General features: G+C 46.0%; 1 protein-coding gene across 2 annotated transcripts in view; it reads right to left on the bottom strand.

The window, feature by feature from the left end:
* Positions 1 to 508: 508 nt before the first annotated feature.
* Positions 509 to 24,765, bottom strand: part of NLRP5 (NLR family pyrin domain containing 5) — a 69,496-nt gene continuing 45,239 nt past the window's right edge. For both annotated transcript variants that reach the window (XM_074024834.1, XM_045380353.3), the window contains 5 exons: positions 22,599 to 22,769; positions 13,276 to 13,446; positions 9,722 to 9,892; positions 4,201 to 4,371; positions 509 to 920 (listed from right to left, as the gene is read on the bottom strand). In XM_074024834.1, the coding sequence (XP_073880935.1) occupies positions 788 to 920; positions 4,201 to 4,371; positions 9,722 to 9,892; positions 13,276 to 13,446; positions 22,599 to 22,769 (817 nt within the window). In that variant the 3' untranslated portion in view covers positions 509 to 787. The remainder of the gene's footprint in view (positions 921 to 4,200; positions 4,372 to 9,721; positions 9,893 to 13,275; positions 13,447 to 22,598; positions 22,770 to 24,765) is intronic.

Here is a 24,765-nt window from a genome sequence, read left to right as displayed (position 1 = left end):
CTTTATGTTTATCGTTCAGATATTGAGTGACAGTAACACCATCCTTTGGTATTCAGGTATGTGCTTTAAAAAACCAGTAATTAGTTGGCCAAGCGCAGTGGCTCACACCTGTAATCCCAGCACTTCAGGAGGCTGAGGTGGGCAGATCACAAGGTCAGGAGATTGAGACCATCCTGGCTAACACCGTGAAACCCCAATTCTACTAAAAATACAAGAAAATTAGCCAGGCGTGGTGGCGGGTGCCTGTAGTCCCAGCTACTCGGGAGGCTGAGGTAGGAGAGTGGCATGAACCCAGGAGGTGGAGCTTGCAGTGAGCAGAGATCACCCCACTGCACTCCAGCCTGGGTGACAGAGCGAAACAGTCTCAAACAAAACAAAACAAAAAACAAAAAAACACCACTAGTTGTGGTACCCAAATTCAGGTGCTGCTTTTGAAGATCTAGGTCCTCCTAACCTCTCTGCTCCTAAACCATATCCTCACTAGTTAAGAAAACCACTACTTGACACCTTTTCCAAATGCTCTGTGTTTATTTCATTCCCTCTGTATGCTGTGAGGTAGGACTGACATTTCACAGATACTCAGTCCTATGACTTGAAGGTCTCCAGCCTTCAAATCCAGTAACCAAGGTATATTGAACAAAGAATCACTACCAATGAGGGCTTCATAAGAATCAGAAATCATTCTCCATCTTTGAGAAGGAACTCCCAGGGGCATGGCTTGCTCTGAGAAAACAGCATTTAAAGTTCCTCCATTAGATGGGTGTGAGTGAGGCAGGTTTCCGTATCTTCAGTTTTTCCACCAGTACCGGTCATCTTCATCAAAAGAATGCCAACTACCGTCAATTACAATTTGGGGCTTGAGCAGCTGCACTTCCTCCAGCAGCTTCTTTATTTGCACAGGGTACTGCCATTTCCACAGCCTGGGGAGACAGAGAGAGGACTCGCTACTGAGACATTGCTTTCGACTCTTCTCCCTTCCTCAAAATTCCTGGAAGCCTCATCAAGGATCTCAAACCTTTTCTTGTACTCTTAAGGAACAGTAGTTAAAAGAGTTAAAGAAACCAATGACTAACAGAAATTCTTGAGTTTGCAGGATGGCAGACAATAAAAGAAACAGCTTGCTGAAACATGGAGACTCCCACCCCCCTCTACTTATGAAAGAACTGGCTGAAATCGGCTAGAAAAAGGATGGCAAGGCTAGAGTTTGCAGAGAATGAGCTTGCTGATGTCACAGCCTGAATTTCCACCAGGTTTTATACTAACTCTTCCTAAATTGGCACATGCAACCCATAAGGTAGCATGAATAGATAATTACACATGCCCAAGGACTTTCCAGACCTCCCCTTTTCTTCTAATCACCTACTAATCTCAGAATCTACTTCCTGAATCTTTTCTAATAGAAATACTGCCTTGAAGCCAGCATGGGGAGACAGATTTGAGCTTGACTCCTGTCTCCTTGTGAGCTGACCTGCAGTATAGGGCTTTTACTCCCCCTTAAATCTCCAATGTCACAGTACTGGCCTCTAGCACATCAGGCAGTGAGCCACTTTTGCTTGATAACAGTAGCATGTTCCCTATAGAATAAAAGTAATTCTCTGCCTGTAAAGAAACTTGGACAGGTCAGATACTACGCTGAGCTTTTAAAGGCACCTGCTCCTCACAACAGTCCTAAGATGCAGGCATGATCCTTCAGTCCATCCATGAATTCCTTCTTTAGAGTCTCTGTGTCAGGTCCTGTTACAGGGTTTGGGAAGGTACAGTAAGTTCTCCCTTAATGTCATTGATAGGTTCTTGGAAACAGTGACTTTAAGCAAAACTACTACAGCAGATTCTCAAAGAATGTCATTTTCTTCAGAGTCATTGTCATAACCAAGAGAAAACATTGGTTTCATTATATGTCATTTTGCTTAAAGTCAGTTTCTAAGAATGTATCCATGACATTAAATGAGGACTTCCCGTATAGGGATGGACAAGGCAAAGTTCCCACCCTTACCAAGCTTACAGTCTACTAGAGGAGAAATAAACATATTTAAATAGATACATAGCACCACCCCCATTTCACAGATGGGGAAACAGAGCCACAACAGGTCAATCAGTAAATCTAGGTCTGACTTCTATCCTACTTCAACTACTAAGTCCCAGTCACCACTGATCTTGTCAACTGCTATCATGCCTTGTAAGTCAAGGATACAAACACATTCTTTCAAAAGCACTGCATCTTTTCAGCTCATTTTGTCACTGTAACAGTTCTGACCACACCAAGACTCCCAGATTCATTGAGCCATGTTTCTCAATCCATCTTCCCCATCCTGTCTTCACTTTCCTCCTATGATTCCAGGGTCTACCACAGCCACTTTTGACTTCTTCCTGGTTATACCCATGTGCTAGAACTTGAACCCTGGATAAACTCAACTGCCATCAGCTGGACCATACTGGGGAAAACAGTTACTCAACTGAGAAATTTTCTATTGATTATAAATATAGCACAAGGAGGTCGGGCATGGTGGCTCATGCCTGTCATTCAGAACTTTGGGAGTCTGAGGCTGGTGGATCATATGAGGTCAGGAGTTTGAGATCAGCCTGGCCAACATGGTGAAAACCTGTCTCTACTAAAAATGTAGAAATTAGCCAGGTGTGGTGGCACATAACTATAATCTCCACCATTCGGGAGGCTGAGGCAGGAGAATTGCTTGAACCCGGGAGGTGGAGGTTGCAGTGAGCTAAGATCGCATCACCACACTCCAGCCTGGGCAACAGAGTGAGACTTCATCTCAAAAAACTTGAAGTAAAATACATAAATACACCACAACCAACCTCAAATGGGCTATCAATGCTGCCAGCTATGTATTTCTCAAGATTTTACTCCCTTCAAGTACAACTGTGTTCCTTCATGCTCAGGGATATCTCTGAACTCCTGTTTGTCTATGAATATGAGGTCCTAAATGACAAATGCGTTTTCTACCACTAAACACTGAAGACATCAATGAACTGTCACTTTCTTATGAAAGAAACTACTAGTCTTAAGAGATGGTCCTGAAGAACTTCTGTGAACTCCATCAACTCAGCCTTCTAGACTTGTACAAGGAGTAATAGGGGAGGCTGAAATGTTGTATGTGAGCTACTGAAGAAATTTTCTGCTAGGTGAATTTGTTCAGTGGTGTTAAGTACACTCACATGGCTGTGCAACCATCACCGCAACCATCACCACAACCATCTATCACCAGAATTCTTCATCTTGCAAAACAAACTCTGCACCTGTTACACAACTCCCCAACCTCTCACCCCAATCCTTTGGAAATCACCATTCTGTTTCTATGAATTTCACTCTTCTACATACCTCATAGAGGTAGAATCCTACATTATTTGTCTTTTTAGGACTGGCTTATTCTACTTGGCATGTCAAGATTCCATCATGTAGCATGTGTCAGAATTTTCTTTTTTTTTTTTTTTTGAAACAGAGTCTCACTCTGTCGCCTAGGCTGGAGTGCAGTGGCTGGATCTCAGCTAGTAAAATGGTTTACGCCATTCTCCTGCCTCAGCCTCCCGAGTAGCTGGGATTACAGGCGCCCGCCACCTCACCTGGCTAGTTTTTTGTATTTTTTAGTAGAGACGGGGTTTCACCATCTTATCCAGGATGGTCTCGATCTCCTGACCTCGTGATCCACCCATCTCAGCCTCCCAAAGTGCTGGGATTACAGGCTTGAGCCACCGCACCCAGCCAGAATTTTCCTTTTAAGGCTGAATACAATTCCATCATAGGTGTATACCACATTCTGTTTATCCTTTCATCCATGAATGCCCTGGGTTACTTCCACCTCTTGGCCGTTATTGTGAATTATGCCGCTATGAACATGGGTGTGAAATCTGAGATCTTGCTTTTAATTCTTTTGGGTATATACTCAGAAGATTGCTGGATCATACAGCAATTCTAGTTTTTCAGCATAAACATTTATAATGTTCTGTACCCTTTCCAACACACCCAGAAGCTCCATGATATTAGAACCTGGCCTCTATCTCCCGTATTCCTGTATCTCCAGCATCCAGCATGGTACTCAGAACGTACTGGTCACTCGCCAACAGAGTAAAATCTGGCTGCTCAAGCCATGACCTCAACTTTTCCCCTAAACTGCTTCTCCACCAGCTAACAAGCCTGGAACAGAAACAGGTCTGTGTTTCAGAAGGCAATTGCTGGGGACTTACCCAATTATTTGTAGGTTAGACGTGGGACAGGCAAAGGCCGAACACAGCTTCATCATTCCTTCGGGACTGAAGTTATTCTGTACCAGGTTTAGACTGGTCAGGTGCCGGTTGCAAGAAAGGGCCAAGGAGAGTGCCTCACAGCAATCAGAAGTCAATCCACATGCCTTCAACCTGCAGGGTCAGGACACCCAGGAAATAACCCCAAAGATCAATGATGGATCCTTCGTTCAACCCGTACGAATTTCACCTTGATACTTTTCCTTTGGGAAAAAAAACAAAGTGGTGGGCTCTGCCTCCCAGTTTCTGGTTTAGTTGTTCTGATGAAAGACCCAAATATTTGGGGGGTTTTTTTGTTTTATTTTTTTTTTGAGATGGTGTTTCGCTCTTGTTGCCCAGGCTGGAGTGCAGTGGTGTAATCTCGACTCCCTGCAACCTCCACCTCTGGGGTTCAAGTGATTCTCCTGCCTCAGCCTCCCGAGTAGCTGGGATTACAGGCACATGCCACCAAGCCTGGCTACTTTTTTGTGTTTTTAGTAGAAACAGGGTTTCATCATGTTGGCCAGGCTGGTCTTGAACTCCTGACCTCAGATGATCCACCTGCCTCGGCCTCCCAAAGTGCTGGAATCACAGGTGTGAGCCACCGCACCCGGCCAAATATTTGCATTTCTAACGAGTTCCCAGGTGAAGCAACCGTGCTTGGTTCTCACTTTGAGAAATGGCGGGTAACTCAAATTATAGTTGTGGAAGACAATGAAAGAAAGGCTGAGCGTGCCTGTTGCGAGGGAACATAACAAGGAACACAGACCTGCAGAGAAAGCAACACGGCACCTGAAGAAAGGTGAGAAGGCAGGAAAGACACTGACAAATGCACGGATATAAAAAATCACCCCTACACTGTGCTTGTGGAAAGAAGGGGACACATTTGAGAAACAAAGATGACTAGATGGCCAGAGCAGAGCCACAGACAGTGGTGAAAGTAGAGGCTGAGCACGTAGGTCATACGAAGGGTTTAGAATTTCACCTTAAGAGCAACAGAAAGCCAAGGGACCTCATTAAATAATGGCATTATATAGGAGTGTTCTCCTATTTTGAGGGGAGCACGCTGGTTATTTTGGGGCAGGATGTCAAAATCCGTAAGTTGCTGTGAAATAGTTCACCTGAGGCCAGGCGCGGTGGCTCAAGCCTGTAATCCCAGCACTTTGAGAGGCCGAGATGGGCGGATCACAAGGTCAGGAGATTGAGACCATCCTGGCTAACACGGCGAAACCCGTTCTCTACTAAAAAATACGAAAAAAAAACAAAAAAAAAAGCTAGCCGGGTGAGGTGGCGGGCGCCTGTAGTCCCAGCTACTCGGGAGGCTGAGGCAGGAGAATGGCATAAACCTGGGAGGCGGAGCTTACAGTGAGCTGAGATCACGCCACTGCACTCCAGCCTGGGTGACAGAGCAAGACTCCTTCTCAAAAAAAAAAAAAAAAAAAAAAAAAAAAAAAAAAAAAAAAAAAATAGTTCACCAGATATACTAAAATACTAATCATTGTTTAAATTAGGTGGTAGCTATATAGGTTTTACACGTCCTAATCATTCTAGATTGTGCATTTTGGATTTTTTTTTTTTTTTTTTTTTTTGAGACTGAGTCTTGCTCTATCACTCAGGCTGGGGTGCAGTGGCACGATCTCGGCTCACGGCAACCTCCACCTTCTCAGTTCAAGCATTTCTCCTGACTCAGCCTCCTGAGTAGCTGGATTACAGGAGGCCGCCTGTGTTTTTAGTAGAGATGGGGTTTCATCATGTTGGCCAGTCTGTTCTCAAACTCCTGACCTCAAGTGATCCACCGGCCTCAGCCTCCCAAAGTGCTGGGATTACAGGCATGAGCCACCGCACCCAGCCAGAGTTCTTATGATAGAGTAAAAAGCTAATGAGATGCAGCTCAAGTTATTTTAGCCACCTATGGCTAGATGGTGAGATTAGATTGTTTTTCATTTTGCTTTTAAAATAATATCTGAGCATTTATAAAGACAAAACATCCAGTAGGGAGGCTGAGGATAGATGCAAGGGGGAGGTATATCCGTGATGGTGAAAGGTGCTGCACACAAATGACTGTGGGATTCCCAACGTAGAGGAAACTAACCTCTGATTAACATGGGTCAAACTAACTACTGCAGGGATACTTTTGTTTTTTTGAAATGGAGTCTCGCTCTGTTGCCCAGGCTGGAGTGCAGCGGTATGATCTCAGTTCATTGCAACCTCTACCTCCCGGGTTCCAGCGATTCTCCTGCCTCAGCCTCCCGAGTAGCTGGGATTACAGGTGCCCGCCACCAAGCCTGGCTAACTTTTGTATTTTTAGTAGACATGGGGTTTTGCCATGTTGGTCACACTGGTCTCGAACTCCTGACTTCAGGTGATCCAACCCCCTTGGCCTCCCACAGTGCTTGGATGACAAGCATGAACCACCACGCCCGGCCATGATTTATTGTGGGTAAATAAAGACATAGGGAAACCCTGTCTCTACTAAAAATACAAAAATTAGCCGGGCATGGTAGTGGGTACCTGTAGTCCCAGCTACTCAGGAGGCTGAGGCAGGAGAATCGCTTGAACCCGGGAGGCGGAGGTTGCAGTGAGCTGAGACCATGCCACTGCACTCCAGACTGGGTGGCAGAGCTAGACTCTGTCTCAAAAAAAAAAAAAAAAAAAAAAAAAAAAAAAAAAAAAGTAGTGCTGGTATATGCCACAACATGGATTAGCCTTGAAAACGAAGAAGCCAACCACAGAAGGTCACATGGTATATAATTCCATTTGTATAAAATACCCAAAATAGTCAAATTCATACAGAAAGTAGAGAGGTTGCCAGGGCTAGAGGGAATGGGAAATAGAAGGGGGACAGCTAAATGGGTACAGGATATTCTTCTGAGGCGATGGAAATAGTCTGGAAGCTAGTAGAGGTGGCTGCACCGCACTGTGAACTGCTCTGGAATGGAATGTTTGCTACTACGTGTGAGCACTGACCATCCACTAGTCTTGTATGTATGCTGCTTATAACTCTCCGTGGCACCGGGGGTGGGTCACATTCCTCTTGTGTTAAGAGGCTTTAATTTGGGCACCCCCCAAACTTTTTTTTTTTTTTTTGGCACGACAGAGTCTCTGTCACCCAGACTGGAGCACAGTGGCACGATCTCAGCTCACTGCAACCTCCACCTTCCGGGTTCAAGCCTCAGCCTCCCGAGTCGCTGGGACTACAGGCACCCGCCACCACGCCCAGCTGTGTGTACTGGTGCAGATCAAAGTTGGCTTCTTGAGAGAAGGTTGAGGGCTTTCAAAGTAAATGGTTTTATATTATTTGCAGGGGTGGGGGTCGTTTGTTAAGCATCCAGAAGAACAAGGTAGGTGCACACGTCTCCAGGGAATGAAATTGTTGTGAAATTGTCTCAGGTAGTAGGGAAAATGAGTGGACCAGATGACTAATGCTGGGAAAACAAGTTTATATCCATGACCCGATTGCACAGGACAGCAACTCGCCACGGCCTGTTTTGATCCTGCGATTCTCAGCTACCGAACAGCAGGTGCCGAGAGGGTGGAGAATGCGGTTCAGTGAAGCTTGGAGTGTTTGTAGGTGGACACACCCAAGAACAAAAGGCTAAGCCAAGAACAGAAGGCTAAGGGAGAGACTACATTTAAAAGAAAAACAGGCTGGGCGCGGTGGCTCATGCCTGTCATCCCAGCACTTTGGGAGGCTGAGGTGGGCGGATCACGAGGTCAGGAGATTGAGACCTTCCTGGCTAACACGGTGAAACCCCATCTCTACTAAAAATACAAACATTAGCCGGGCGTGGTGGCAGGTGCCTGTAGTCCCAGCTACTCGGGAGGCTAAGGCAGGAGAATGGCGTGAACCCGGGATGTGGAGCTTGCAGTGAGCCCAGATCGCGCCACTGCACTCCAGCCTGGGCGACAGAGCTAGACTCCGTCTCAAAAAAAAAAAAAAAAGAAGGGGCATGACCACACAGAAAGAAGTTGAGGGGACAGAATCAAAGCGTGGTGACCTCGAACAATGCGTGACTTCAAGAAGGAAAGGGATCCCGGCCAGGCGCGGTGGCTCACGCCTGTCATCCCAGCACTTGGGAGGCTGAGGCTGGCGGATCACTTGAGGTCAGAAGTTTAAAAGCAGCCTGGCTAACATGGTGAAACCTCGTCTCTACTACATGTATTAAAAAAAATTAGCCGGGCGTGGTGGCGGGCGCCTGTAGCCCCAGCTACTCAGGAGGCTGAGGCTTGAACCTGGAAGGTGGAGGTTGCAGTGAGCTGAGATCGTGCCACTGCACTCCAGCCTGGGTGACAGAGACAGACTCTGTCGCAAAAAAAAAAAAAAAAAAAAAAAAAAAGGTTGGGGGGTTGCCCAGATTAAAGCGTCTTAACACAATAGGAAGGTGAGCCCCACCCTGGCCGGTGCCATGGAGTTATAAGCAGCATACATACAAGACTAGTGGATGGTCAGTGCTCACACGTGATAATAAACATTCCATTTTAGAGTAGTTCACAGTGCGGTGCAGCCACCTCTACTAGCTTCCAGACTATTTCCATCGCCCCAGAAGGAAACGCCAGACCCATTTAGCTGTCCCCGCTTCTATTTCCCATTCCCTCTAGCCCTGGCAACCTCTCTACTTTCTGTATGAATTTGACTATTTTATACAAATGGAATTATACACCATGTGACCTTTCGTGGCTGACTTGTTTTCAAGGCTCATCCATGTGGTGGCACGTAGCAGGACTTCCTTTTTTTTTTTGAGACGGAGTCTAGCTCTGTCACCCAGTCTGGAGTGCAGTGGCATGGTCTCAGCTCACTGCAACCTCCACCTCCCGGGTTCAAGCGATTCTCCTACTTCAGCCTCCTGAGTAGCTGGGATTACAGGCACATACCACCACGCCCGGCTAATTTTTGTATTTTTAGTAGAGACAGGGTTTCCCTATGTTGGTCCAGCTGGTCTTGAACTCCTGACCTCAAGTGATCCACCCGCCTCAGCCTCCCAAAGTGCTGGGGTTACAGGCGTGAGCCACCGTGCCCGGCCTCAGCACTTTCCTTTTTACGGCTGAACCACAGTCCACCATACTGGAGCTCTGTCTCAAGCTCCCGGGTGGTTCTGATGCTCAAAGAAGTTTTAAGGACCACTCAGGTCATCACTTGCTTTCTGCCCGTCTTTGTCTCTAGACTGTTCACACTACAGCACCAAGGTCTTTTCACTTCCATACTTCTGCCACTTAGCACCAGGACTAGCACACAGGGGTCGTTCAATGGGCAGCTGAGGATTTTCTACCTCCAGACCTTGTTCCAAAGCATTTGCCACTTCCTCCGTCTCATCCGTAGGAGCCGAGCTGGAACTCACACCCAGATCTGTGGTGCTGCAAAGGTTGTCCTCCATCTAACTTGATGGACTTACGGAAACCAGATCATCATCGTTGTTCAAGCAACCTCACGCTGGGGTCCCCCCGCTCCTCCCAGCCCGGCCCGCAAACAGGCGCCCCAGGAAGTTACCCGAGTCTCGTCAGAACGCTCTTCTTCTGCTTCAGTCCCTCGCACAGCGCAGCGACCCCACCGTCACCCAGGGCGTTGTCCGTGAGGTCCAGGCTCTTCAGGTGTCTGCTCCTTGAGATCACACAGGACAGACTCTCACAGCACGCGGCGGTGAGATGACACTTCACCAACCTGCACGAGGTGGGAAATAGAGCCGGTCTGCTTCTCTCCAGGAAAGTGAAGCAGCGGGAGAAGGTTCAGCAGCATCAGCTGCAGTTTCCTTTATTCCTTCCTGACGGGCCACTGTTCTGTCCACTCCTGTGAACGGCTTAAACCACGTGGTATCCGTTGGCTCCAGAGAGGGACGACAGCAGAGGGCGGGGAAGTGTCTGGTGTGATTGAAGGTATCTTTTTCTTTTAATTAATTATTATTATTTTTTTTTTGGAGAAGGAGTTTTGCTCTTGTCGCCCAAGCTGGAGGGCAATGGCGTGATCTCGGCTCACTGCAACCTCCACCTCCCGGGTTCAAGCTATTCTCCCTGCCTCAGCCTCCCGAGTAGCTGGGACTACAGGCATGCGCCACTATGCCCGGCAAATTTTGTATTTTTAGTAGAGACTGGGTTTCTCCATGTTGGTAATGCTGGTCTCAAACTCCCAACCTCAGGTAAGCTGCTCACCTCGGCCTCCCAAAGTGCTGGGATTACAGGTGTGAGCCACCGTGCCTGGCTTATTTTGTATTTTTTCAAGACAAAGTCTCACTCTGTCCCCCAGGCTGGAGTGCAGTGGCACCATCTCAGCTCACTGCAACCTCCACCTCCTGGGTTCAAGTGATTCTCCTGCCTCAGCCTCCCGAGTAGCTGGGATTACAGGCGCCCGCCACCACATCCGGCCCGGCTGAAGGTATCTTTAAAAGAAATGAGCACATCACAATTTGCTTCCACTTGGAGATGAGGTCAAGATTCTCCATGGGGGAGGAGGAGGGAAATGCAGGGAGGAGGAGAAATTGGAGAGCCTCTGACAGAACCGCGACAGAGAGAAAAGGGGACGGAAGTTACTGAAATGCTGATAGGTCTAGAATCCAAAAAGGGAAGTTTTGTGCTTGTATTCCTAGGAAAAATGGGGAAAATGGGGAAGATGGGTGGGTGGCCCCCAAAATAACATCTGAATGGTTTATCGCAGGAGAATTGACTGAAATGGCCTCCAAGTCTCTTTAGCTTGGGAGGCTAAGGGTAGAATGATAGCACTGGGGCTGGGAGGGTCCATCTTCAGGAGCCATCGGGTCAAGAATAAAGAGGGATGCAGCCGGGTGCAGTGGCTCACTCACACCTGTAATCCCAGCACTTTGGAAGGCTGAGGTGGGTGGATCACCTGAGGTCAGGAGTTCGAGACCAGCCTGGCCAACATGGTGAAACCCCATCTCTACTAAAAATACAAAAAATTAGTTGGGCATGGTGACAGGTGCCTATAATCCAAGCTACTTGGGAGGCTGAGGCAGGAGAATTGCTTGAACCCGGGAGACGGAGGCTGCAGGGAGCTGAGATTATGCCATTGCATCCAGCCTGGGCAACAAGAGCAAAACTCTGTCTCAAAAAAACAAAAACAAAACACAAAACACACCAAAACCAAACCAAACAAACAAAACAACAATGAAAACAAAAAAAACAAAAAAACCAGATGCAGTTGTGAGGGCCAACCCTTGAAGGTCAGGTGGGGGTGACCCAGTCTTTGGTGCCAGCATGGATAAATGGTGATGGAGAGACCCAGATAACCTTCCAGCACTTAAATGCCATCTCAAAAAAAAATGTCTCTAATTGACTAAGATTAAGATTCTACATCATGCAGAAGTAGGACTTGAAACAACTCAAACAAATGGTGGAATTAATACTTGGGGGCACTCAGAAGTTTGTGAACTAGAATCCATACCAAAGTCCTTTCTTTTATTCTTGGGAAGAGAGAGATCTCAAAACGATACCTCACTCATGGACCATTAATCCTACCTTTGTAACGAAAACGCAGATGCCACCAAGTACGCAAAGGTTTAGAATGAAATCATTTATGCTCATGATGGCAACACTAGATATAAGGTACGCGTCCAGCTTTAGGAGACTTAAAGTTTAGGAGATTTTTGGTTTTTTTTTTTTTTTTGAGACGGAATCTCGCTCTGTTGCCCAGGCTGGAGTGCAGTGGTGCCATCTCGGCTCACTGCAAGCTCCGCCTCCCGGGTTCCAGGTTCATGCCATTCTCCTGCCTCAGCCTCCTGAGTAGCTGGACTACAGGTGACTGCCACCATGCCCGGCTTTTATTATTTTTTTTGTATTTTTAGTAGAGACATGGTTTCACCGTGTTAGCCAGGATTGTCTCAATCTCCTGACCTTGTGATCTACCCACCTTGGCCTACCAAAGTGCTGAGATTACAGGCATGAGCCACTGCATCCGGCCAGAGATTTTTAAAGAATATATCATTCAATGGAATACCTCACCATACTTCGTTTATTATAATAGACATATCCTCAGATGCAATGTGAGACCAGTGCCAAAAGTTTTGGTTTCTTGGGAGTTCTAGTTCTCCACTGGATATGATGGGGGGTGGTGAGACTACATGAGGTTAGATATACAAAATATTTAGTGCTCTGCCCGCCACATGTTAAGAATGCATTAAGTGCTTGGCAGGGTGCAGTGGCTCACACCTGTAATCCCAGCACTTTGGGAGGCCAGAGCAGGTGGATTGCCTGAGGTCAGGAGTTTGAGACCAGCCTGGCCAACATGGTGAAACTCTATCTCTACTAAAAGTACAGAAATTAGCCGGGCATGGCAGCACATGCCTGTAATCCCAGCTACTCAGGAGGCCGAGGCAGGAGAATTGCTTGAATCCCGTATGCGGAGGTTGCAGTAAGCTGAGATCATGCCACTGCATTCCAGCCTGGGCAACAGAGCAGGAGTCAATAAATTAATAAATAAAATAAATAAATAAATAAATAAAAGAATGCATTAAGTTGCATTAAGTGCCGACTACTATGATCCTTTCTTTGTAAACCATCAAATGCACATTTGCATCTAGGAAGAAAGAACCCCAGAAGACATTCAAACCACTAACAGGGATGACTGCATGGTTGTGAGACTGAAGACTGACTTTTGCTCACTGAGCTCTTTTACTTTTTCCAAAGTCTGTTTAATGACGGGATATTCCTCTTCAATAGAAACATTTCCACAAAGGGTGAAGACATTTGAGCCCCAGAGGGAAGGAGATTAAGAGACAAGCACTCTCCCTTCTCCATATAGATAAATAACTGAAGATGAACTTAGGGCAAGATGCCTTCCTCTGAGGAACAGACAATGTTTAGGGACCAAGGGTGACTCAGAACTCATGGTTCCTCCCATGAGGCTCCATCGGCCCTTCCTGTGCTCATCGTGGTGTTCACACCTCAACTTACCTAGGGTGCCGTCAGAAGAACGAGTGTCAGAGCTCACCCTGAAAGCAGTTTGTGGTTCCAGTCTCCCTGCTCCTATCTCTTGACCTTTCAGGAACTCCAGACCCCCGTATGATAGAGTTGACCCAACACCCATGGGAAACTCACTCCAGGTCCTGGAGATGACAAGATGGTTCTCTCATGACCTCGCACAGAAGCTTCATGCCGTTGTCTTCCACAGGGTTCACGCTAAGGCTCAGGTGCGTCAGCCACGCGTTACCCATCAGCGCAAGTGCAAGAAAACCACAGCCAGCCGTGTCCAGGTTGCACCGATTCAGCCTGTGGGCGCACACACGGGAAAGAAGATCGGGACACTCATTCTCCCGCATGACCTCAAGTGAGCTGCTGCTCTGCTCCCAGGTCCAGTCTGCTTCTGTGTAGGAGGGGTCATATTTGTTTTCTTTTTCTTTTCTTTCTTTTTTTTTTGAGGAGTCTTGCTCTGTTACCTAGGCTGGAGTGCAGTGGGGCAAGCTCTCAGTTCACTGCAGCCTCCGCCTCCTGGGCACAATCAATTCTGCTGTCTCAGCCTCCCGAGTAGCTGGGATTACAGGCATGCGCCACCACGCCCGGCTAGCTTTTGTATTTTTAGTAGAGTTGGGGTTTTACGATATTGATCAGGATGGTCTCGAACTCCCAACCTTGTGATCCGCCCCACCTCGGCCTACCCAAAGTGCTGGGATTACAGGCGTGAGCCACCGCGCCCGGCCAGGTTAAGATCTTCCCTCTGACAGAACCTACCCAAATGAGAAGGAACCGGAAAACCAACTCTGGTAATACGACAAAACAAGGCTGTTTAACCTCCCCCCAAAATCACACTAGTTCACCAGCAATGGATCCAAACCAAGACGACATCCTTGATTTTCCTGAAAAAGAATTCAAGAGGTTAGTTATTAAGCTAATCAGGGAGGGATTAGAGAAATGTGAAGCCCAATGCAAGGAAATCTGAAATATGATACAGGCGAAGGAAGAAGTATTTAAGGAAATAGCTTAAAGAAAAAACAATAAAAAATCAGGAATCTTTGGACAATTTTTTTTTTTTTTTTGAGACAGAGTTTTGCTCTGTCGCCCAGGCTGGAGTGCAGTGGCATGATCTCGGCTCACTGCAAGCTCCACCTCCTGGGTTCATGCCATTCTCCTGCCTCAGCCTCCGGAGTAGCTGGGACTATATGCACCCACCACCGCACCCGGCTAATTTTTTGTATTTTTAGTAGAGACGGGGTTTCACCATGGTCTTGATCCCCTGACCTCGTGATCCGCCCCTGCCTCGGCCTCCCAAAGTGTTGGGATTACAGGCATGAACCACCTCGCCCGGCCTGGACACATTTTTAGAAATGCAAAATGCTCTGGAAAGTCTCAGCAATAGAATTGAACAAGTAGAAGAAAGAAATTCAGGCTGGGCACTGTGGCTCATACCTGTAATCCCAGCAGCACTTTGGGAGGCCAAAGCGGGAGGATCACCAGGTCAAGAGATTGAGACCATCCTGGCCAACAGGGTGAAACCCTATCTCTACTAAAAATACAGGCTGGGCGCGGTGGCTCACGCCTGTAATCACAGCACTTTGGGTGACTGAGGCAGGTGGGTCACCTGAGGTTGGAAGTTCGAGACCAGCTTGACCAACATGGAGAAACCCCATCTCTACTAAAAATACAAAAAATTAGCCAGGCGTGGTGGTGCATGCCTGTAATCCCAGCTACTCGGGAGGCCGAGGCAGGAGAATTGCTTGAACCCAGGAGGCGGAGGTTGCAGTGAGCCGAGATCGCGCCATTGCACTCCAGCATGGGCAGCAAAAGTAAAACTCCATCTCAAAAATAAATAAATAAATAAAATAAAAAATAAGTTAGCTGGATGTGGTGGCATGCACCTGTAGTCCCAGCTACTTGGGAGGCTGAGGCAGGAGAATCGCTTGAGCCCAGCAGGCAGAGGTTGGAGTGAGCTGAGATCCTACCACTGCACTCCAGCCTGGGTGACAGAGTGAGACTCTGTCTCAAAAAAAAAAAAAAAAATTCAGAGCTTGAAGTCAAGGTCTTTGAATCAATCCAATCCAACAAAGACAAAGAAAAAAAGAATAAGAAAATATGAACAAAGCCTCCAAGAAGTCTGGGATTATGTTAAATGCAAACCTAAGAATAATTGGTATTCCTGGGAACAGAAAGAATTCTAAAGGCCTGGAAAACATATTTGGGTGCATAATTGAGGAAAACTTCCCTGGCCTTTCTAGAGACCTAGACATCCAAATACAAGAGCACAAAGAACACTCGGGAAATTAATCACAGAAAGATCTTTACCTAGGCACGATGTCATCAGGTTATCCAAAGCTAAGATGAAGGAAAGAATCTTAAGAGCTGTGAGACAGAAGCACCAGGTAGCCTATGAAGGAAACCCTATCAGATTAACAGCAGATTTCTTGACAGAAACCCTGTAAGCTAGAAGGGATTGGGGCCCTATCTTCAGCCTCCTCAAACAAAACAATTATCAGCCAAGAATTTTGTATCCAGTGAAACTAAGCATCTTATATGAAGGAAAGATACAGTCTTTTTCAGACAAATGCTGAGATAATTTGTCATTACCAAGACTCCACTAAAAGGAGCTCTAAATCTTGAAACAAATCCTGGCAACACATCAAAACAGAACCTCTTTTAAAGCATAAATCACACAGGACCTATAAAACAAAAATACAAGTTAAAAAGCAGAAACAAAAAACAAAAAAAAAACCCAGGGTACACAGGCAACAAAGAGAACGATGACTTCAACAGTACCTCACATCTCAATCCTAACATTGAATGTAAACGGCCTAAATGCTCCACTTAAAAGATACAGAATGCAGAATAAATAAGAACTCACCAACCATCTGCTGCCTTCAGGAGACTCACCTGGCACATACAGACTCACATAAAAAGGCATTTCATGCAAATGGACACCAAAAGCGAGCAGGGGTAGCTATTCTTAGATCAGATGAAACAAACTTTAAAGCAATAGCAGTTAAGGAGACAAAGAGTGACATTACATAACGGTTAAAAGGCCTGTCCAACAGGAAAATATCACAATTTTAAACATATGTGCCCAACACTGGAGGTCCTAAATTCATAAAACAATTACTAATAGACCTAAAAAGTGAGATAGACAGCAACACAATAATAGTGGGGGACTTCAATACTCCACTAACAGCACTAGACAGGTCATGAGGCAGAAAGTCGAAGAAACAATGGATTTAAACTATACTTTGGAACAAACGGACTTAACAGATTCATACGGAACATTTCATCCAACCACTGCAGACACACGTTCTAATCAACAGTGCATGGAACTTTCTCCAAGATAGACCATAACAGGCCGTGGAATGAGCTTCAATAAATTTAAGAAAATTGCAATTATATCAAACACTCTCTCAGACCACAGTGGAATAAAACTGGAAATCAACTCCAAAAGGAACCTTCAAAACCATGCAAACACATGGAAATTAAATAACCTGCTCCTGAATGAGCATTCGGTCAAAAATGAAATATGGAAATTTAAAAATTCTTCAAACTGAACAACGATGACACAATCTATTGAAACCTCTGGGACACAGCAAAGGCAGTGCTAACAGGAAAGTTCATAGCCCTAAACACCTACATCAAAAAGACTGAAAGAGCACAAACTGACACTCGAAGGTCACATCTCAAGGAATTAGAGATACAAGAACAAACCAAACCCAAACCCAGCAGAAGAAAGGAAATAACCAAGATCAGAGCAGAATTAAGTGAAACTGAAACAAAAAAATACAAAAGATAAATGAAACAAAAAGCTGGTTCTTCGAAAATATAAATACAATTCAAAGACCATTGGTAAGATTAACCAAGAAGACAACAGAAAATCCAAATAACCTCACTGAGAAAGCAAACAGGAGATATTACAACTGACACAACTGAAATACAAAAGATAATTCAAGCCTACTGTGAACACCTTTATGCATGTAAACTAGAAAACCTAGAAGAGTAGGTAAATTCCTAGAAAGATACAACCCTCCTAGCTTACATCAGGAAGAATTAGATATCCTGAACAGACCAATAACAAGCAGTGAGATTGAAATGGTAATTAAAAAATTACCAACAAAAAAGTCCAAGAACAGACAGATTCACAGAATTCTACCAGACATTCAAAGAAGAATCAGTACCAGAATTGGTACCAATCCTTTTCACACTATTCCACAGGACAGAGGAAGAACCCTCCCTAATTCATTCTATGAAGTCAGCATCACCCTAATACCAACACCAGGAAACGACATAACCAAAAAAGAAAACTACAAACTGATATCCTTGATGAACACAGATGCTAAAATCCTTAACAAAATCCTAGCTAACTGAATCCAACAACGTATCAAAAAGATAATCCACCATGATCAAGTGGGTTTCATAGCAGGGATGGTTTAACATGTACAATAAATGTGATACACCACATAAACAGAATTAAAAATCACATGATCATTTCAATAGATACAGAAAAAGCATTCGACAAAATCCAGCATCCCTTTATGATGAAAACTCTCAGCCAAGTTGGCATACAAGGGACGTACCTTAACGTAATAAAAGCCATCTATGACAAACCCACAGGCAACATAATACTGAATGGGGAAGAGTTGAAAGCACTCCCTCTGAGAACCGGAACAAGACTGAGGTCTTCTGAGCAGGCTGTACCATGGTCAAGCCATCGTGACCTCTGTGACCCACATGTACACATCCAGAAGGCCTCTTGGAGCCAGAACGTCTAGGACAACAGGAAAACCACAAAAGAAGAAAAACAGCTAGCTCCTGTCTTAGCCGATTAGCCAGCCTTGAACATTCTACCACTGCAACATGCTGTACCCTAACTGATCAATCAACCTAGTGACATTGTGCCCTGTGACCCCTCCCACCTTGTGACAGTGTACCTTGTGACATTCTTCCCCTGCCCACAATAAAAGGCCCCAAACTGTAACTTTCCAGTGCTTACCCCTAAACCTATAAAACTAGCTCCAATCCCACCACCCTTCACTGACTCTCTTTTTGGACTCAGCCCGCTTGCACCTGAGTGAATAAACAGTCCTGCTGCTCACACTTAGCCTGTTCAGGATGTCTCTTCACTTGGACACGTGCATAACAAAGACAAGGATGCCCACTCTCACCACTCCTCTTCGACAGAATACTGGAAGTCCTAGCCAGAGTAATCAGACAAGAGAAAGAAAGGGCATCCAAGGCAGTAAAGTGAAGTCAAACTGTCGCTGTTGGCTGACGATATGATCCTTTACCTTGAAAGCTTTAAGGACTCCTCCAGAAAGCTCCTAGAACTGATAAAAGAATTCAAGTTTCCGGATACAAGATTAATGTGCACCAATTAATAGCTCTTCTATATACCAACAGCAACCAAGTGGAGAATCAAATCAAGAACTCAACCCCTTTTACAACAGCTTCAAAACAAAACACAACACGACAACGCAACACAACTTGGGAATATACCTAACCAAGGAGGTAAAAGACCTCTATAAGGAAAACTACAAAACACTGCTGAAATAAATAGACAACACGAACAAATGGAAACACAGCCCATGCTTGTGGAAGGGTAGAATCAGTATTGTGAAAATGACTATACTGCCAAAAGCAATCTACAAAATGCAATGCAATCCCAATACCACCATCGTTCCTCACAGAATTAAACAATTCTAAAATTCAAATGGAACCAAAAAGAGCCCACATGGCCAAAGCAAGACTAAGCAAAAAGAACAAATCTGGAGGTATCACACTACCTGATTTCAAACTATAAGGCATAGTCACCAAAACAGCATGGTACTGGTACAAAAATAGGCACATAGACCAATGAAACAGAATAGAGAACCCAGAAACAAACCCAAATACCTACAGCCAACTGATCTTTGACAAAGCAAACAAAAACCTAAAGTGGGGAAGGACACCCTTTTTGACAAATGGTGCTGAAATAATTGGTTAGCCACATGTAGGAGAATGAAACTGAATCCTCATCTCTCACCTTATACAAGAATCAACTCAAGGTGGATTAAAGACTTAAACCTGGCCGGGTGCGGTGGCTCACGCTGTAATCCCAGTACTTTGGGAGGCTGAGGCGGGCAGATCAGGAGTTCGAGATCAGCCTGGCCTACATGGCAAAACCCCGTCTCTACTAAAAATATGAAAATTAGCTGGGCGTGGTGATGGGTGCCTGTAATACTAGCTACTGGGGAGGCTGAGGCAGGAGAATCACTTGAACCTGGGAGGCAGAGGTTGCAGTGAGCCGAGATCGTGCCATTGCACTCCAGCCTGGGCGACAAGAGCAAAACTCTGTTTAAAAAAATAAAAATAAAAAAAAAGACTTGAAACTAAGACCTGAAACTCTAAAAATTCTAGAGGATAACATTGGAAAAACCCTTCGAGACATTGTCTTAGGCAAGGATTTCATGACCAAGAATCCAAAAGTGAATGCAATGAAAACCAAGATAAGTAGTTGGGACTTAATTGAACTAAAGAGCTTTTGCACAGCAAAAGGAACAGTCAGCAGAGTCAACAGACAACCCACAGAGTGGGAGAAAATCTTCACAGTCTACACGTCTGACAAAGGACTAATATCCAGTCTACAATGAACTCAAATCAGTAAGAAAAAAAACAATCCCACCAAAAAGTAGGCTAAGGACATGAATAGTCAATTCTCAAGATAGACAAATGACCAACAAACATATGAAAAATGCTCAACATCACTAATAATCAGGGAAATGCAAATCAAAACCACAATGTGATACCACCTCACCCTTGCAAGACGGCCATGATCAAAAAATAAAAAAAAACACAGCAGATGCTGGGGTGGATGTGGGGAACAGGGAACACATTTACACTGCTGGTGGGAAAGTAAATTAGTCCAGCTGCTGTAGAAAACAGGGTGGAGATTCCTTAAAGAACTAAAAGTAGGCCGGGCGCGGTGGCTCAAGCCTGTAATCCCAGCACTTTGGGAGGCCGAGATGGGCGGATCACGAGGTCAGGAGATCGAGAGACGATCCCGGCTAACACGGTGAAACCCCGTCTCTACTAAAAAATACAAAAAAATAGCCGGGCGAGGTGGCGGGCGCCTGTAGTCCCAGCTACTCGGGAGGCTGAGGCAGGAGAATGGCGTAAACCCGGGAGGCGGAGCTTGCAGTGAGCTGAGATCCGGCCACTGCACTCCAGCCTGGGTGACAGAGCAAGACTCCGTCTCAAAAAAAAAAAAAAAAAAAAAAAAAAAAAGAACTAAAAGTAGACCTACCGTTTGATCCAGTAATCCCACTACTGCGTATCCACCCAGAGAAAAAGAAGTCATCATTGGAAACAGATACTTGCACCCTTACGTTTATAGTAGCAGAATTTACAATTGCAAAATCTTGGAACCAACCCAAATGCCCATCAATCAATGAGTGGATAAAGAAACTATGGTGTGTGTGTGTGTGTGTGTGTGTGTATACATATATATCAGTGAGCGGATAAAGAAACTATGGTGTGTGTGTGTATACATATATACACACACACACATATACATATCTCACACACACACACACACACACACACACACACACACACACACACAATGGAATACTACTCAGCCATAAAAAGGAATGAATTAACAGCATTTGCAGTGACCTGGATGAGACTGGAGATTATTATTCTAAGTGAAGTAACTCAAGAATGGGAAACCAAAGATTTTATGTTTTCACTGATATGTGGGAGCTAAGCTATGAGGATGCAAAAGTGTAAGAACGATACAATGGACTTTGGGGACTTGGCGGGGAAGAGTGGGAGAGGGATGAGGGATAAAACACTACAAATAGGGTGCAGTGTATACTGCTCGGGTGATGGGTGCACCAAAATCTCACAAAGAACTTACTCATGTAACCTGACCAGGCATGGTGTCTCAAGCCTGTAATCCCAGCACTTTGGGAGGTCGAGGTGGGCAGATCACCTGAGGTCAGGAGTTTGAGACCAGCCTGGACAACATGGCAAAACCCTATCTCAACTAAAAATACAAATATTAGCCGGGCATGGTGGCGCATGCCTGTAATCCTCATTTACTCGGGAGGCTGAGGCAGGAGAATTGCTTGAACCTGGGAGGGGAGGCAGAGGTTGCAGTGAGCTGAGATCGTGCCACTGAACTCCAACCTGGACAACAGAGCAAGTCTGTCTCAAAAAACAAGAACTGACTCATGTCACCAAACACCACCTGTACCCCAATAACTTATGGAAAAATAAAATGAGAACTGCATTTGTCTCTATCACTAGCAATGAATAAATGCAGTAGTAATCAACACAATTGATCCTCGTTATTCATGGATTCTGTATTTGTGAATTTTCCTACTTGCTATAATGTGTTGGTAATTCCCCATATCAACACCGGGAGTGCTCAGTCCTTCCTGGACATGCATGTGTGCAGAGCAGAAAAGAACTTGAGTCTCCAGGCGCCCATGTTGCTCCCAGTGGAGGCTGAACTGATTTCAGCTCTCCACTGTCAACAAGTGTCCTTTATGAGGGTCTTTAGTGCCATGTTTGTTAGATTTTTGTGCTTTTTGTGGGCAATTTTCTTTTCTTTTTTTGTGTGTGATGGGATCTCACGCTGTCGCCTAGGCTGGAGTTCAATAGTGCGATCTCAGCTCACCACCACCTCCACCTTGCAAGTTCAAGTGATTCTCCTGCCTCAGCCTCCTGAGTAGCTAGGATTACAGGCATGCACCACCACGCCCGATTAATTTTTTTGTATTTTTAGTAGAGACAGGGTTTCGCCATGTTGGCCAGGCTGGTCTTGAACTCCTGAGCTCAAGTGATCCACCCGCCTCAGCCTCCCAAAGTGCTGGGATTACAAGCGTGAGCCACCGCGCCCCGCTGCAATTCTGTTGTTTAAAATGACCTAGCGTAGCACCAAAGTACCCTCCAATGCTGGGGAGGGTGGGGAGGCTGTGAGTTCCATCACCTCTGTCAGGTGAGCTTTGTCAGGCACGAGTCACGGTGCCGCTGGTCACGCGCTCAATGTTAACGAATGAACAATGTGTATCAAGTAAAAGCCATTGAACGGAAACAAGAAATACCAAGTTTTCGACTGATGAAAACGTGAGTAGAGGTTCACAGGAAGCTAACCCTGTACCTCTCCCAGGGGCAATGGCTCGGTGCTGGCTGGTTCAGTGCTCAAGGGTGACTTTGTAGAACATGATGACCTCCAATTATGAGAATTGACTGTCCTTGAACAAATGACTTCCCACTGTAAGATAACACAAAGGCAGACACAGAATTTTCCAAGAAAGGATGACATCTAGGAGATGTGAACAGAATTCGGCCCATACTAGGTCGCTTCATATGACGATGTCCACACCCCACCCCACTGCTTTCTGCTGAGAGCTACACCACACTATGTTAGAAAGCTAGGAAGTCCTCACAGGGGAGCAAGCCAGACTCACATCAGTCTCCGCAGACTACAGTGGGGAAGCCTCATGGATCGACACAGCAGATTCACACCTTCGTTCCCCAGGTCGTTGTTGGATAGGCACAGGTGTGTCAAGCTCCGGTTGCTGACGAGGGCTGAGGCCAGACTCTGGCAACCCGTGTCCGTGATGCCACAGTCCTCCAGTCTGCAAGGAGAGCGCCCCAGAGAGGACATGATGAGGTGCCTTCTTCAAGTTCCATCTCTCCCCCTCCTTCGCAAAGAGGGGAAAGACGTATCACCCCCACAGTTGGCATGTCCTTGCAGAAATATGGTGAAGTCACATCCTCTGTGCCTTCGACTTGCAAACTCAACTCCAGTGTATCAGTCCCAAGAAAATACTCTTAAGTATCGTGGGTGATTAGATCTGCCAGTCACAACGGGGAATGGCTGGGCAACCTGGGTCTGCTCGATCCTCGGCCATTTCCGGTCCCCACATGGCCATGATGTAAGGCTTTACCAAAATGAGTAATTTTTCCAATTATTTACTTATTTATTTTTATTTATTTGAGGCAGAATCTCACTCTGTTGCCCAGGCTGGAGTGCAGTGGCATGATCTCAGCTCACTGCAATCCCTGCCTCTCAGGTTCAAATGATTCTCCTGCTGCCTCAGCCTCCTGAGTAGCTGGGATCATAGGCATGCACCAGCATGTCTGGCAAATTTTTGTATTTCTAGTAGAGACAGAGTTTAACTGTGTTGGTCATGCTGGTCTTGAAGCTGGTCTCGCACTCCTGACCTCAAGTGATCCACCTGCCTTGGCCTCCCAAAGTGTTGGGATTACAGTCGTGAGCCACTGTACCGCGCCAATTTTTCCAATTTGAAAGTACACTTAGGCCAGGCACCATGGCTTATATGTTTGTAATCCCAGCACTTTGAGAGGCTGAGGCGGGAGGACTGCTTGAGCCCATGAGTTTGAGACCAGCCTGGGCAACATAGCAAGACCCTGTCTCTAAAAAAATTAGCCGGGCATGGTGGGATGTGCATGTAGTCCCAGCTACTTGGGAAACTGAGGCAGGAGGATCCCTGGAGCCTGGGAGGTAGAGGCTGCAGTGAGCTGTGATTGTGCCACTGTAGTCCAGCTGGGTAAACAGAGAGCAAGACCACCCCCCAAAACAGTACATTTAACACATCATGACCCTGAGACATAAACTACATACTCTGTCTGCTTTTTTAAAGCTTAGAAAGTTTTTTTTTTTTTTTTTTTTTGAGGCGGAGTTTCACTCTTGTTGCCCAGGCTGGAGTGCAATGGCATGACCTTGGCTCACTGCAACCTCTGCCTCCTGGGTTCAAGCAGTCTCCTGCCTCAGCCTCCTGAGTAGCTGGGATTACAGGTGCCCTCCACCACGCCCAACTAATTTTTTTGTATTTTTAGTAGAGATGGGGTTTCACCACATTGGCCAGGCTGGTCTTGAACTGCTGACCTCAGGTGATCCGCCCGCCTCAGCCTCCCAAAGCACTGGGATTACAGGCGTGAGCCACCACACCTGGCCATTTAAGCAGCTTTTTATGTAGCACTGAAGTGATTCCAGACACAGTCTGCTACATGGAGTGAAAGCCCCTTCCCGTTGAGAATATGACACCCAAGACTGAGAGCTCAGGGTGTGATGGGGCCTCACGCCGTCACCCTCTAAGCCTGGATGTCTCATTGGTGACACCAGCACTGCCATCCAGCTAAGATTAAAGGTCACCTAGAGCTGTGCTGTCCCGAATGGGAGCTGCTAGCCCCACATGGGTACTGAGTTCTTGACATGGGTCTAGTGTGATGAGGAAACTGACGTCCCCATTTAACTTAGATTTGGCTGGCCACATGTGGATACTGGCTGCCACACTGGGCGGCTCAGCTGAATCAGACCCACCCTTGACTCCCGGCATCACCATCCAAGCACCATCCAACTGTGGGACAAGTGACACAGCCTTTCCGAAGCTGTGTCATCTGTCAACTGGGTTATCAACAGCACCTGTTCCGTAGACCTGTTCTGAGAACTCAGCGAGGAAGGGTTGGAGGGATTTTAGCGCAGTGCTTGGCACAGCTCAGTGAGCACTGAATAGTGGGTGCTGTAACTCTGCTGCTGCTTCTCCTCCCCCTCCCTAGATCAGTTATCAGTAAGCAAGTCATGTCCTTTGGGCCAGGCACTACTCACAC

Source organism: Macaca fascicularis, chromosome 19 (genome assembly GCF_037993035.2).
Source record: "Macaca fascicularis isolate 582-1 chromosome 19, T2T-MFA8v1.1".
NCBI lineage: Eukaryota > Metazoa > Chordata > Mammalia > Primates > Cercopithecidae > Macaca > Macaca fascicularis.
Note: the sequence above shows the minus strand (reverse complement) of the source record. Positions and strands in the feature narration are given on the sequence as shown.